Genomic DNA, 12849 nt, shown 5'->3' with positions numbered 1-12849 from the left:
CATCCCTTAATTTATAGCATCTCCGACTGGCCTGCAAGATGGGCTTCATATACACCATGCAGAGGGGAAATGATCAAATACAGACCAGATATAGAAACATACCCAATGAGGAGGAAATGAAGCAGACAAAAATATGTTTGCATCAACTCAATGAGCTGTAAGTAGACAGAAAATATGCATGTTTTTTTGTTCATTGAGGGGAAATACAGTATAAAAGCGCTACTGTAGATGGAATAGGGTTTTATTGTTAGTTTACTACTTTAAAGATGGTATAACAAAATGTGTGATTGGTTTATTACACTCAAAAGCCTATGTTTAATATTCTGTTTAATATCCTTATTCATAGAGAATTATTATTGATAGTTATTAAAGCAAATATCTCAGTGTTTAACTGATGGAAAGCAACCCACCCATGACAGAGTAGCCTAGCCTACAGTATTAACATATATTCACAACATGTAGCTGTCCGTTTAGGAATACACTCGCCGTCCTTTGGCATAACACAGCTCACTCAAATCAAGCCTGATGCAAAAGGCATAAAGGTGTGTGAAAGAGACGAACATTACCTGTTGATCTTCAGAGCGAACGCACGTCGCTCTGCGCTCGCCAGAGACGCCATGTGAAGTTTACTCCAGTTCCGCGGAGGTACAGCAACAGTTTCCCTGCGGAATGGTAACTTCTCCTAAAGCGCTGCTAGCGCAGATGTCATTGCAAGCCTCATCTTCGCGGTGGCAGCGTTATGGGTGGAAACTTCCGCATTTGAAACCTTCCCCATCCCAAACAGCCAGACACCGGCTGCGGAGTGTGAGAGGATCAGACACGCACACTCTCGCTGCTAGATAAGCCCTTGGGTTTGCGTAATAAGCAGTCTGGTGAGGGAGGGAGAGAAGTGTTGGAATGCCCACATTGACATAAACCCATTTATTTATATGTTCTGATCCCAAATGTGTGTAGTAGCACAACTTTTGAAAAGTAGTTTGTTTATAGTGACATGTGCTCCGCACCTCGAGGGTTAGATTGAACGGGAGTTTGATCTTCACTAGGTGGGTTTAAATAAAAGTATAAAGGATTGACTACATCAGAGGGGATATGTAAAAAAAAAAAAAAAGTACTATTGCTTGATTCAAAACAAATGTGCTGCACTGCTACAAAATGTATGCCATTAGGCCAATGGGGGCCTATTGCACAAATAGAACAATGATTCAGATATTTCACCGGATGAATAAATGTGAAGCTTCCGCTTGGCGTTTCCACTCAATTTCAAATATGTTAGTGAGAGGAAGCCCAGTGGCCGGCGGTGGGAGAAGACGGAACGAGATGTATTTTAGCCGACATTCTGCACATTTTCTCATCGATGAAACATCTGATCTCAATACAGTTTGCTGTTTTTTTTGTTGTTGACAGAATGCAAAGGCGAATTGAGTTAGTGCACACGTTACAGGCGTTCCTTAAAGGAAATATGTAAATGTTTGCTAGAACGCGCCAATAGAATCTCATTAGCTCGTGCTTGGCTCTGCCCACTTCCTTGCTTGTTCTGCCCACTATGACTCATTTGTTCCCATTTGAAACGACGGGTTGTGGTCTATCTTGGTTTAGTTATAAGAATCTTTGGCTGTAGCCTGTGATTGAATAGCTAGGTGCGTGCGCCCTCTACCGTCAGACAATAACTGTGTTGACATATATATATATATATATATATATATATATACATATATATATATATATACATATACATATATACAGCCGCACGTTGTACAAGGCATAGTTAATTCGTTGTATTGATTAGAGGTGTGTATTTTCATACTTATTTTTAACGAATACCTAGCTACGTCTCAGAGATGTCGGTCGGTCGGTCTTGCGGAACTGTTTAACTAACAATCATTTTCTCAGACGGATTGTCTATATTGTTGTACAAAACTGAAAGGAACACATGACAAAAACATCAGCATGGAAGTAGTTATGAAATCGCCTACTAATTAAAGCTAAAATCAGGTAAATTCAATGAATTGCCTTGATTTGTTTCAGACTAACAGTTGCCATATTGATGGGACAGTTTTAAACGCAGCGGTGTTTTAGCTAGATGCTCTGCTAACATTTCATATACATGAATGGGCAGCGTCAGCAAGCTATCCTAGAAGCAGAGTTTCCCAGCTAGCTGATTTATCTATACTACAGCACTGCTGGACTTTTTTTAAACGGTCCCACATTGACAGCTTGCAAATTGACCAAATATACCAGATTCAACCTAAGGCTGTAAGAGCTAACTTAGACCTGTGCTTGAAATGAAAAGTTAACGTATTAACTGGCTATGTTAGCCCAGTGATAGGCTAAAGGAGCCTAACGTTACATGTTCTGTTTAAATCTCAATTGGCTCTGGAAACCAAAACAGACAAATAACGTTACTCCGTCTAAACGTGAATCAATTCTCAATTGTGAAACGGTTCTAGAAACAAATCCCTCTACTTTCATATCACTTCAAAATAATTTCACAAAAGCAAAATACACACTTAATGTACACTGTTTTAGCACAGTTGCAGCTGACAGTATTTTTGAAAGACAACACGTTTGTGGGATGCATGTTAATGTTCTGCTTTTGTCCAATGACTCTTATGTATAATGTAATGGAACTGAGAGTCATGAACTAGGGCTGGGCGATAAGGCCAAAATATTATATCATGGTATTTAAAAAAAAATGGACAGTATGACTGTATTTGACGGTATTTTTAGTTTTTAAATAAAGGTTTTACGTTTGCTTTATGAGTAGTGAGTGATCCTTGGGTGGCAACACATACATTCTCGGTGATTTCAATGAGTCTTTCTCCATTCTGATTGTTTTATACTGTTAAGTTCAACTTCAACCAAAACAAATTTCAGCACTTTTATCATTTCCTGCACTAAATTGCAGTGGTGGAAAAAGTATCGAATTGTCATACTTGAGTAAAAGTAAAGATACGTTAATAGAAAATTACTCAAATAAAAGTGAGTCACCCAGTAAAATACTATTTGAGTAAGTCTACAAGTATTTGGTTTTAAATATACTTAAGTATCAAAAGTAAATGTAATTGATAAAATGTACTTAAGTATCAAAAGTAAAAGCATAAATAATTTCTAATTCCTTATATTAAGCAAAACAGATGGCACCAGTTTCTTGTTTTTTTTATTTACTTACGGATCGCCAGAGGCACACTCCAACACTCAATCATAATTTACAAAACAAAGCATTTGTGTTTAGAAAGTTCTCCAGATCAGAGGCAGTAGATGACCAGGGATGTTCTCTTGACAAGTGCGTGAATTGGACCATTTTCCTGGCCTGCTAAGCATTACAAATGTAACGAGTACTTTTAGGTGTCAGGGAAAATGCATGGAGTAAAAAGTACAATATTTTATTTCGGAATGTAGTAAAGTAAAAGTAGTCAAAAATAAAAATCGTAAAGTACAGATACCAAAAAAACCCACTTAAGTAGTACTTGAAAGTATTTTTACTTAAGTACTTTACACCGCTGCTCAATTGAGAGAATTTTCACACTGCCACTTAGGGCTGCACGATATGGGCAAATCATCTAGGACATATTTTTAACCAAATGTTGCAATTGCGATTTGACTTGCCAATTAGAGCAAAACTGTTGGAATCATGGAAATAGAATGACTATTCTAATTCTGTAGTTAGAATATAATAGTTGGCACTTTGAATACAGTGTTGTTTGAGATGCCAACGAATTAAAATGCCAAGGAGGAGTTATTGTGACAGGGTAGGAACTAAAGTGTTGATAAGTGTTTCCTAGGGGACCCAATAAGCGTTTGGCTACATTGCATGTTCTCTTAGCTACTGATTGTAGCTAACATATTCTTGCTATGAATATTCCTCTTTGATTTAGAAGATACTGTTGCACAAACAAGATGAAGATGTAGGTCTACACCATCACTGGTATTATCAGGCTGTATTAGCTAGCTACGTCTCTTACTCAGTACATGTATTAGTTAGCTCGCTATTAGCATTAGCGGCTAACAATTAGCGAAAAGACAAACTGGCTGTTTGCTGATGTAAGAAACACAAACTAATAGTGTCATAGAACGCTAGTGGATTTATATTAAGCAAAGTGAAAACAGCATTGTTGTAATCAACATTGTTGAATGTGCTGCATTGACCATGCAGACTGAACGCAAGTGTCTCGTGGTTGAACATCAAATGCTTTCCTTGAGTGATAGGGGGCGTGGCTAGGACTGTATGGAAAGTGGCGCAGAGAGAAAGAGCAGAGAATGATGACTCAAGTAGCGAAGTAAACTATAAAAATGTACATTACACATGGCGTATCACATTTAACAAACCAAACATTCAAATACCGGTATAGAAGGTAAAGTAAAAACCCAAACCGGTCCCTGCATCAATACCGGTATATCATAAAATACGTTATACCGCCCAGCCCTAGTTATAGCTATGTTAGCTATTGACGCTATTAATACAATACAGATTGTCCTGTTTGCAAAAAGAACAGCCATCGATTAGGTTTTAATGGACGAGGAGGATGACTGCCCAGAGTTGGTCCCCATCTCAGGAAAGCCTCTCACCTGGCGTGCAGCTACTTCGGTATGACTGCCAGGTCAGTCTTATCCCCTCCCAATGTATACTGCTGTGTTAGAAAATGTGTGAAGGTTGTGGCCATCAATCTTGGTCCTCGAGAGAAACGTGTTTTTTTTTCCTCTTCAAGCCTAGCACTAAAACACGGGTGGGTATAATTTGTGGAACTTTCAAACAGGAATCTCTTCCAAAAACTTCGTAAATAACAAGGTTGCCAACAAACGACGCATACAAAGTTGTATAACAGCAAATTAAGATACCGCGTCTGTCCTCACTCTGGTCGCCTATGGACAAACATTAAGAATAAGCTACGTGGTGAGTTGATGCCTATTCGGCAGCTAGTTAACTAGGTGAATTGATCACGCTATTTTGTATGCGTTGTTTGTTGGCATCCTTGTACTTTACGAAGTTTTTAGAACAGATTCCTGTTGGAACGTTCCACAAATTATACCCACCCATAAAACACCTGGTCCGTCTAGCTCACAAGTAATTTGATTAGGCCCTAGTTGAATCATATGTGTTATTGCTGGGCTGGAACAAAAAGCCTGCCCACCCTGTAGCTCCCCACGTCCATGGGTAGTGACTTACCACTGGGACAGAAATCTAGAGTAATTACAGTGTGCTATGAATAGAATTCATACCTCTTCTGCAGACCATAACATTTCATTCATAACCCATATAGGTGTTGGGAAGACAACACTGTTGAATTACATTTTAATGGAGCAACACAATCAGAGAATCGCTGTCGTACTCAATGAATTTGGTGAAGGTATGTTCATTTTTGTGGTAACAGCACATGTTGTCCATCTATTTTTTCATGAAGGTACACAATTACTTGTTGCTTCATTACAGCTGTTTTCTGATGGCAGTGTGTTCAAGGGTGTGCATTTTCTTTTATTGGTTGTACCACAGGGTTAAGTGCTCTAGGGAGCAGAAAACAGCTTGGTTCAAATATATACAGTGGGGGGGAGTATTTGATCCCCTGCTGATTTTGTATGTTTGCCCACTGACAAAGAAAGGATCAGTCTATAATTTTAATGGTAGGTTTATTTGAACAGTGAGAGACAGAATAACAACAAAAATATCCAGAAAAACACATGTCAGAAATGTTATAAATTGATTTGCATTTTAATGAGGGAAATTTTGACCCCCTCTCAATCAGAAAGATTTCTGGCTCCCAGGTGTCTTTTATACAGGTAATGAGCTGAGATTAGGAGCACACTCTTAAAGGGAGTGCTCCTAAACGCAGCTTGTTACCTGTAAAAAAAGACACCTGTCCACAAAAGCAATCAATCAATCAGATTCCAAACTCTCCACCATGGCCAAGACCAAAGAGCTCTCCAAGGATGTCAGAGACAAGATTGTAGACCTACACAAGGCTGGAATAGGCTACAAGACCATCGCCAAGCAGCTTGATGAGAAGGTGACAACATTTGGTGCGATTATTTGCAAATGAAAGAAACACAAAAGAACTGTCAATATCCCTCGGCCTGGGGCTCCATGCAAGATCTCACCTCGTGGAGTTGCAATGATCATGAGAACGGTGAGGAATCAGCCCAGAACTACACGGGAGGATCTTGTCAATGATCTCAAGGCAGTTGGGACCATAGTCACCAAGAAAACAATTGGTAACACACTACGCCGTGAAGGACTGACATCCTGCATCGCCCGCAAGGTCCCCCTGCTCAAGAATACATATACATGCCCGTCTGAAGTTTGCCCATGAACATCTGAATGACTCAGAGGACAACTGGTGATAGTGTTGTGGTCAGATGAGACCAAAATGGAGCTCTTTGACATCAACTCAACTCGCCGTGTTTGAAGGAGGAGGAATGCTGCCTATGACCCCAAGAACACCATCTCCACCGTCAAACATGGAGGTGGAAACATTATGCTTTGGGGGTGTTTTTCTGCTAAGGGGACAGGACAACTTCACCGCATCAAAAGGACGATGGACGGGGCCATGTACTGTCAAATCTTGGGTGAGAACCTCCTTCCCTCAGCCAGGGCATTGAAAATGGGTCGTGGATGGGTATTCCAGCATGACAATGACCCAAAACACACGGCCAAGGCAACAAAGGAGTGGCTCAAGAAGAAGCACATTAAGGTCCTGGAGTGGCCTAGCCAGTCTCCAGACCTTAATCCCATAGAAAATCTGTGGAGGGAGCTGAAGGTTCGAGTTGCCAAACGTTAACCTCGAAACCTTAATGACTTGGAGACGATCTGCAAAGAGGAGTGGGACAAAATCCCTACTGAGATGTGTGCAAACCTGGTGGCCAACTACAAGAAATGTCTGACCTTTGTGATTGCCAACAAGGGTTTTGCCACCAAGTACTAAGTCATGTTTTGCAGAGGGGTCAAATACTTATTTCCCTCATTAAAATGCAAATAATTTTATAACATTTTTGACATGTGTTTTTCTGGATTTTTTTTGTTGTTATTCTGTCTCTCACTGTTCAAATAAACCTACTATTAAAATTATAGACTGATCATTTCTTTGTCAGTGGGCAAACGTACAAAATCAATCAGCAAAATAACAATAGCGATGCTATATACAGGGGGTACCGGTACAGAGTCAATGTGCAGGGGCACCGGTTAGTCGAGGTAATTGAGGTAATATGTACATGTAGTTTAGTCTGGCTGTCAATTATCATGAAATAAGCCTACAATATCTATGTGTGGACTCGGTCAATGGAACGCTATAAGGTTATAGCTGAGTAACAACAGATTTGTGCTTTGAACATAAACGTGTTTTATCAGGTGCGAGTAGTAGTGCGTCGAATAAAAAACTGTTTTGCCTCCATTTTGACCATGTTTCATTTTTTTTACTGGGTCAATGAATTTTTCTCAAGCTGATGTGTTCTGTTGTATACTATGGTTCTATGTAAAAAATAGCATGTCTACTGCTCTGATTAGATTGTTGTCCCTCATCTGTCCTGTAGGAAGCGCTCTGGAGAAGTCTCTAGCCGTGCAGGAGAGCTGTATGAGGAATGGCTGGAGCTCAGGAACGGCTGCCTCTGCTGCTCCGTCAAGTATGTGTATTCTAACAATAAGAAATACTGCCACTTTCCATCACCTTTCACTACAGTAGCTTTCAAACCTGTAGGGACTTCATATTGATTAATAGATATATTCAGTATTCCAAATCCCTATTTTCATTCCCTCTAGAGACAATGGCAAATTACACACATTGTGCCAAAACAAATAACAAACAAACCCTCACAGGTTTGTGGTTCACATTACAATGCATTACCTTAAAAGTGGATATGCTTGGTTAGTTTAGCATTTCCACTCCTGGTTATAAGGCTTGTCTCCTTACATTACCCATGACATACCCTCTATTCCCTGGCATTGACCGCTCGGAGGGAGAATCATGCTGGGGAAGCAGAGGAGAGCGAAAACAGTGCCGGCTCATCTATAGGTTCTATGGGAACGCATCCCTCTCTGGATTGGGGGGTGATATCTGAACCGCCTATTTCAATCAGGACAGGGAAGCCATCAGGCCGTAAACATTTAGCCAGGGATTCAGGGAGAAAAGGAAATCAATAGGAGGCCATTACAGGGAGAGCCCTGTGACGACTGGAGTTTGTCAATAAGTGACAGGTGTCAGTGGTCCAGGGATGCAGCCAGCCACAGCCCACTGGTCCACACACACGGGCCTGACAGAGCGTGCTCAGACCGGGACTCGCCTCACCCCTCCACTGTATCATTGGCTGAGATAGGCTGGTTATTGACTGAGACAGGGCTGTCATTGGCACAGACAGGCCTGTCAATCAGAGATGTCCCAGGGCTGGCCCCTCCCATTGGGGAAGAGGCTGGACCGGTGGTGCATGGGATGCCACTCACAAACAGTGTTTTCATTACTCTCCTAAGGGGGGTTTTCTCTTGTTGTAGAACAGAGAAAATGTTTGGAATGTCCACTGCCCAGGAGGAATACTCAGCTGTTCCTTCTGTTATGACAGAATACTTGGAAAACCCTCAGAGAAAGTGACTTAAACACACAGGCTAAACCAAACACCAAAAGGCTGCAGGGTCAGAGTTCATCAAAGAGTGTGTACAAGCCCTCTCATTGCCTTTTCTGGTTATGTTTGTTTACAGGTATAGTCACAGTCATCCACGCAAAATACGGAATACAGGTAAAAGCATATTCAAACATGGCTGCGTCAGTGTTCATTTGTCTTTAGTACTCTACATTCTCCTGAACGTCAGACCGGAAAGATGTTAATTTTGATAGAAATCCTCAGGCAGGAATATAGAAATGTTATTTCTCAAAAGCTCCATGTCAAGAGTCATTTCCTGTTTATTGTAATATGTCAAAGTTGAAATGGCACAACAATCCTCAATCTGTCAAAATATATTTTATTGACTGCAAGTTGTATATAGAGAGTTGCAAACCCCCTACATGCACACCACCCTCCCCAACTCAAACACTTGGGGGGGGGGGTGCTGAGGTTGATCGAAACTGAAGGGGTAATTGATATCAGAGCAGATCACTCTAATAGGACGGTCATACCACCTCTACGCTCCTCTACCCCCTGAAATACTAATCTGACTGGGGGCAGTCCCAGGCCTCTCCAAGTCCCAGGCCTCTCACTCACCACCAGGCCCCAGAGTGTCAGGGTATTGGCCAGTGATGGAGGAAAGTGATATAATAGTGGTGATCATTGCATTTAATTTTTGATTTCCATCACTCGCTACAGGCCGTAGCTGAGGGACATCCGCTGACAGGTTGATGTTTAGGGGTCAGGAGACGATCCCTAGTCCCTTTGTTGTTACATATTTCACTCAGGACAGCGCTCGCTTCATCCCTGACACAGTGGCAGGACACATAGAAAAAGTACATCAGATTTATCCCACGTGGTTTCAAAGTGTTTCAACAGGTGATTTCTTTCTGCTATCACAGGTTGGATAGATGAGTTTCGCTCAAGTTCCTCTGTTCATTTTTGGGTCGTCATGTTTTGTGTCAGCTGTGACACCAGGATGAGTGAACCGTGTAAAGGTTTAGGGGTTGTATGACTTGGGTTGGAAGATGGATGAAGACATTATTATTGGATAACCTGCAGAAAACATAAGAGGGCCCATATATCTACTCTCCAGTCCCAGGTCTTTATCAGGTTTGAAAGGAAGTTAAAGGTGAAAACTAGCTTACACTTTCTTTTGCATCAGTAGGCCGGAGGGTGATGAATTGTCAGAAGCGAAAGTCGGACTCACTCACTTTGGTTAATTGGTTAACACTTGATCGATGTATACATCATAGAAGAGTGTAATTGTTTTTAGGCCAGCTGTTTTTAGTCAAGACGTTTGTGTTTTTAAATGTACAATGTTTTTGTTGTACTGTACGTGTGTTTATAGTTTTGTTTAATGTTGTGTTAGTGTATGTAAGTTGTTTTGTCTGAAACGTTGTTCCCTCTGCTGCTATTGGACCAGGTCTCTCTTGGAAAAGAGATGTTATCTCAATGAGAAAAAAACCTGTATAAATAAAGGTAAAATAAAATGTAAAAAAGATGGTATTGTTGCGTAATAATAAACATATCTCCTTTCCTCTACAGGTCTATGAATGGTCTGGTCAAGATTCTGGAAACGCTTACGTCAAGGTGGGTTGGTTCATTTGACCTAAATGAACGGTGGAGGGTTATTGAACGTTTACCATTGCCTACTGTAGCACTACTCTCACCTGGAGACATAACCAGACATGGAGACAACCCCATGCTTCACATTACAGGGCAATTACTATGACTATTCTCAAACACATACAACTAGCACAAGCACACACACACACGATTATCCCCCTTGCATGTTTTCCCAGCTTTGTCCTTGTATCACAGATGAAACATATTAGGCATGACATTGTATTTTAGCCCCCCCACCTCCACAGGGCTGCACCCCCGCCTACACAAACACAACCCCCAACCCTACGGTGTTCAGTTTCCCACAAACCCTTGCTCTCTGACGCCCCACCAGGTGGTGCCTGGTGGGGCGTCAGAGAGCAAGGGTGTGTGTGTGTGTGTGTGTGTGTGTGTGCGCGCTCTGCATGTATCAAAGGCAGGGTGTGTCTCAGATCCACTCTGCACCCAGAGGCAACAGAGAACAGATAGAGGGCTAACCTGAACAGCATTCCCACAACTCCTGTCATGTGTCAATGGTTCTCTGTGGACTGGATCTTAAAGGGTTTAATAACAGTCCAGATGAGTCCTATTCATTGCAGTGGTTTTGTATCATCAACATTGTTGCTTTCATTGCATATGCATGTTATAATACAAATATCAAAGCATTTTGGGCACCTCTAAGTTGACCCACCGTCTACTCCCCACTCGTTATAATGAAACCAAAAATCAGCCGTTTTTTACTTGGCAGGTTAGCGTTTTTGTCATGAATCTTGTTCTGGAGGCAGCTCTGCCGAGTAGTCACTAGCTGGCACAGCCACAAAGTCATACAATCTGATTTGAAACCTAACCATAGCAACACTGCTGACCCTAATGCCTAACCCTAACCTTAATTTCAGCCCAAAAAGCTATTTTTGTTTTCATGAATTTTTACAATATTGCCAATTTTGACTTTGTAGCTGGCAGCTAAGGGGAAAATCGCTCAGTTCTGCCCCCAGGACTAGACTCAAGACAATTGTCACGTCCTGACCAGCAGATGGAGCGGGTGTAGTAGTTTGGGGGTCAGGACGTGGCAGTCTGGTGTGTGTCTTGTGACTCCTGATCAGGAACAGCTGGGAATCGTTGTTCCTGATTGGGAGTCACATATGTAGGAGTTGTTTGTCACTGGGGTTTGTGGGTAATTGTTTCTTGTTTAGTGTGTTTGCACCTGACAGGACTGTTGGCTGTCAGTTTCCTTGTTTTGTTTGTTATAGTGTTCTTTCTAATTAAATTGAAAGATGAATACTAACACCGCTGCATTTTGGTCCTCATTCACCGACGACAACCGTTACAGAATTACCCACCAAACAAGGACCAAGCAGCGGAAGAGGAAGGAGCAGCGACAGGAGAGAAAAAGGGAGGAATGGACATGGGAGGACGTCCTGGACGGCAAGGGAGTCTACACCTGGGAAGAGATCCTGGCCGGAAGGGATCGCCTCCCATGGGAACAGGTGGAGGCACTCAGGAGAGTGGAGGCAGCTGGACAGAGGAACCATCGGGAAAGTTACGCTGGAACACGGTTGGCTAGGAAACCCGAGAGGCAACCCCAAGATTTCTTTTTGGGGGCACACGGGTAGCTTGGCCAGGCCAGGGAAGAGCCGTAAGCCAGCTACCCGTGACTACAGGGAGGTGCGTACGAGGTGGAGGGCGCCATGTTACGCTGAGGTGCGCACCATCTCGCCTATACGGACGCACAGCCCAGTTCGCCCAGTACCAGCGCCCCGCAGGTGCCAGGGCAAGGGGAGCATCGAGCCGGAAGGGGTGATGCCAACCCTGCACTCAAGACCGCCAGTGCGCCCTTTCGGTCCGGTGTTTCCCGCCAGACGCACTAGCATGGAGGTGCGTGTCTCCGGGCTGGCACGTCCTATACCAGCCCCGCGCATCAGGAGTCTAGTGTGTCAACCCAGCCTCGCCAGTCAACAGTCATCAGAGCTGCCCGCCAGTCAACAGTCATCAGAGGTGCCCGCCAGTCAACAGTCGTCATCAGAGCTGCCCGCCAGTCAACAGTCGTCATCAGAGCTGCCCGCCAGTCAACAGTCGTCATCAGAGCTGCCCGCCAGTCAACAGTCGTCATCAGAGCTGCCCGCCAGTCAACAGTCGTCATCAGAGCTGCCCGCCAGTCAACAGTCGTCATCAGAGCTGCCCGCCAGTCAACAGTCGTCATCAGAGCTGCCCGCCAGTCAACAGTCGTCATCAGAGCTGCCCGCCAGTCAACAGTCGTCATCAGAGCTGCCCGCCAGTCAACAGTCGTCATCAGAGCTGCCCGCCAGTCAACAGTCGTCATCAGAGCTGCCCGCCAGTCAACAGTCGTCATCAGAGCTGCCCGCCAGTCAACAGTCGTCATCAGAGCTGCCCGCCAGTCAACAGTCGTCATCAGAGCTGCCCGCCAGTCAACAGTCGTCAGAGCTGCCCGCCAGTCAACAGTCGCCAGAGAGGTCAGACTGCGCTGAACTGCCGGAGTGGCCAGACTGCGCTGAACTGCCGGAGTGGCCAGACTGCGCTGAACTGCCGGAGTGGCCAGACTGCGCTGAACTGCCGGAGTGGCCAGACTGCGCTGAACTGCCGGAGTGGCCAGACTGCGCTGAACTGCCGGAGTGGCCAGACTGCGCTGAACTGCCGGAGTGGCCAGAC

At 43.6% G+C, this 12849-nt stretch overlaps 2 protein-coding genes across 4 annotated transcripts in view; one reads left to right on the top strand and one right to left on the bottom strand.

Moving 5' to 3' along the window:
• Positions 1 to 845, bottom strand: part of dock8 (dedicator of cytokinesis 8) — an 86901-nt gene extending 86056 nt beyond the window's left edge. For all 3 annotated transcript variants that reach the window (XM_045707156.1, XM_045707154.1, XM_045707155.1), the window contains exon 1: positions 567 to 845. In XM_045707156.1, the coding sequence (XP_045563112.1) occupies positions 567 to 619 (53 nt within the window). In that variant the 5' untranslated portion in view covers positions 620 to 845. The remainder of the gene's footprint in view (positions 1 to 566) is intronic.
• A 1072-nt stretch (positions 846 to 1917) lies between these two features.
• cbwd (COBW domain containing) lies at positions 1918 to 11542 on the top strand (the record flags this gene model as incomplete). The annotated part of the gene is made up of 7 exons (XM_045707157.1): positions 1918 to 1992; positions 4489 to 4598; positions 5259 to 5345; positions 7519 to 7608; positions 8675 to 8712; positions 10126 to 10170; positions 11513 to 11542. Coding segments are annotated over exons 3-7 (255 nt in total), but the record flags the coding sequence as incomplete, so codon positions are not given.
• Positions 11543 to 12849: the final 1307 nt, after the last annotated feature.

Source organism: Salmo salar, chromosome ssa24 (assembly GCF_905237065.1).
Source record: "Salmo salar chromosome ssa24, Ssal_v3.1, whole genome shotgun sequence".
Taxonomy (NCBI): Eukaryota; Metazoa; Chordata; class Actinopteri; order Salmoniformes; family Salmonidae; genus Salmo; species Salmo salar.
The sequence above is the reverse complement of the archived record's forward strand: the minus strand, read 5'-3'. Positions and strand labels throughout refer to the sequence as shown.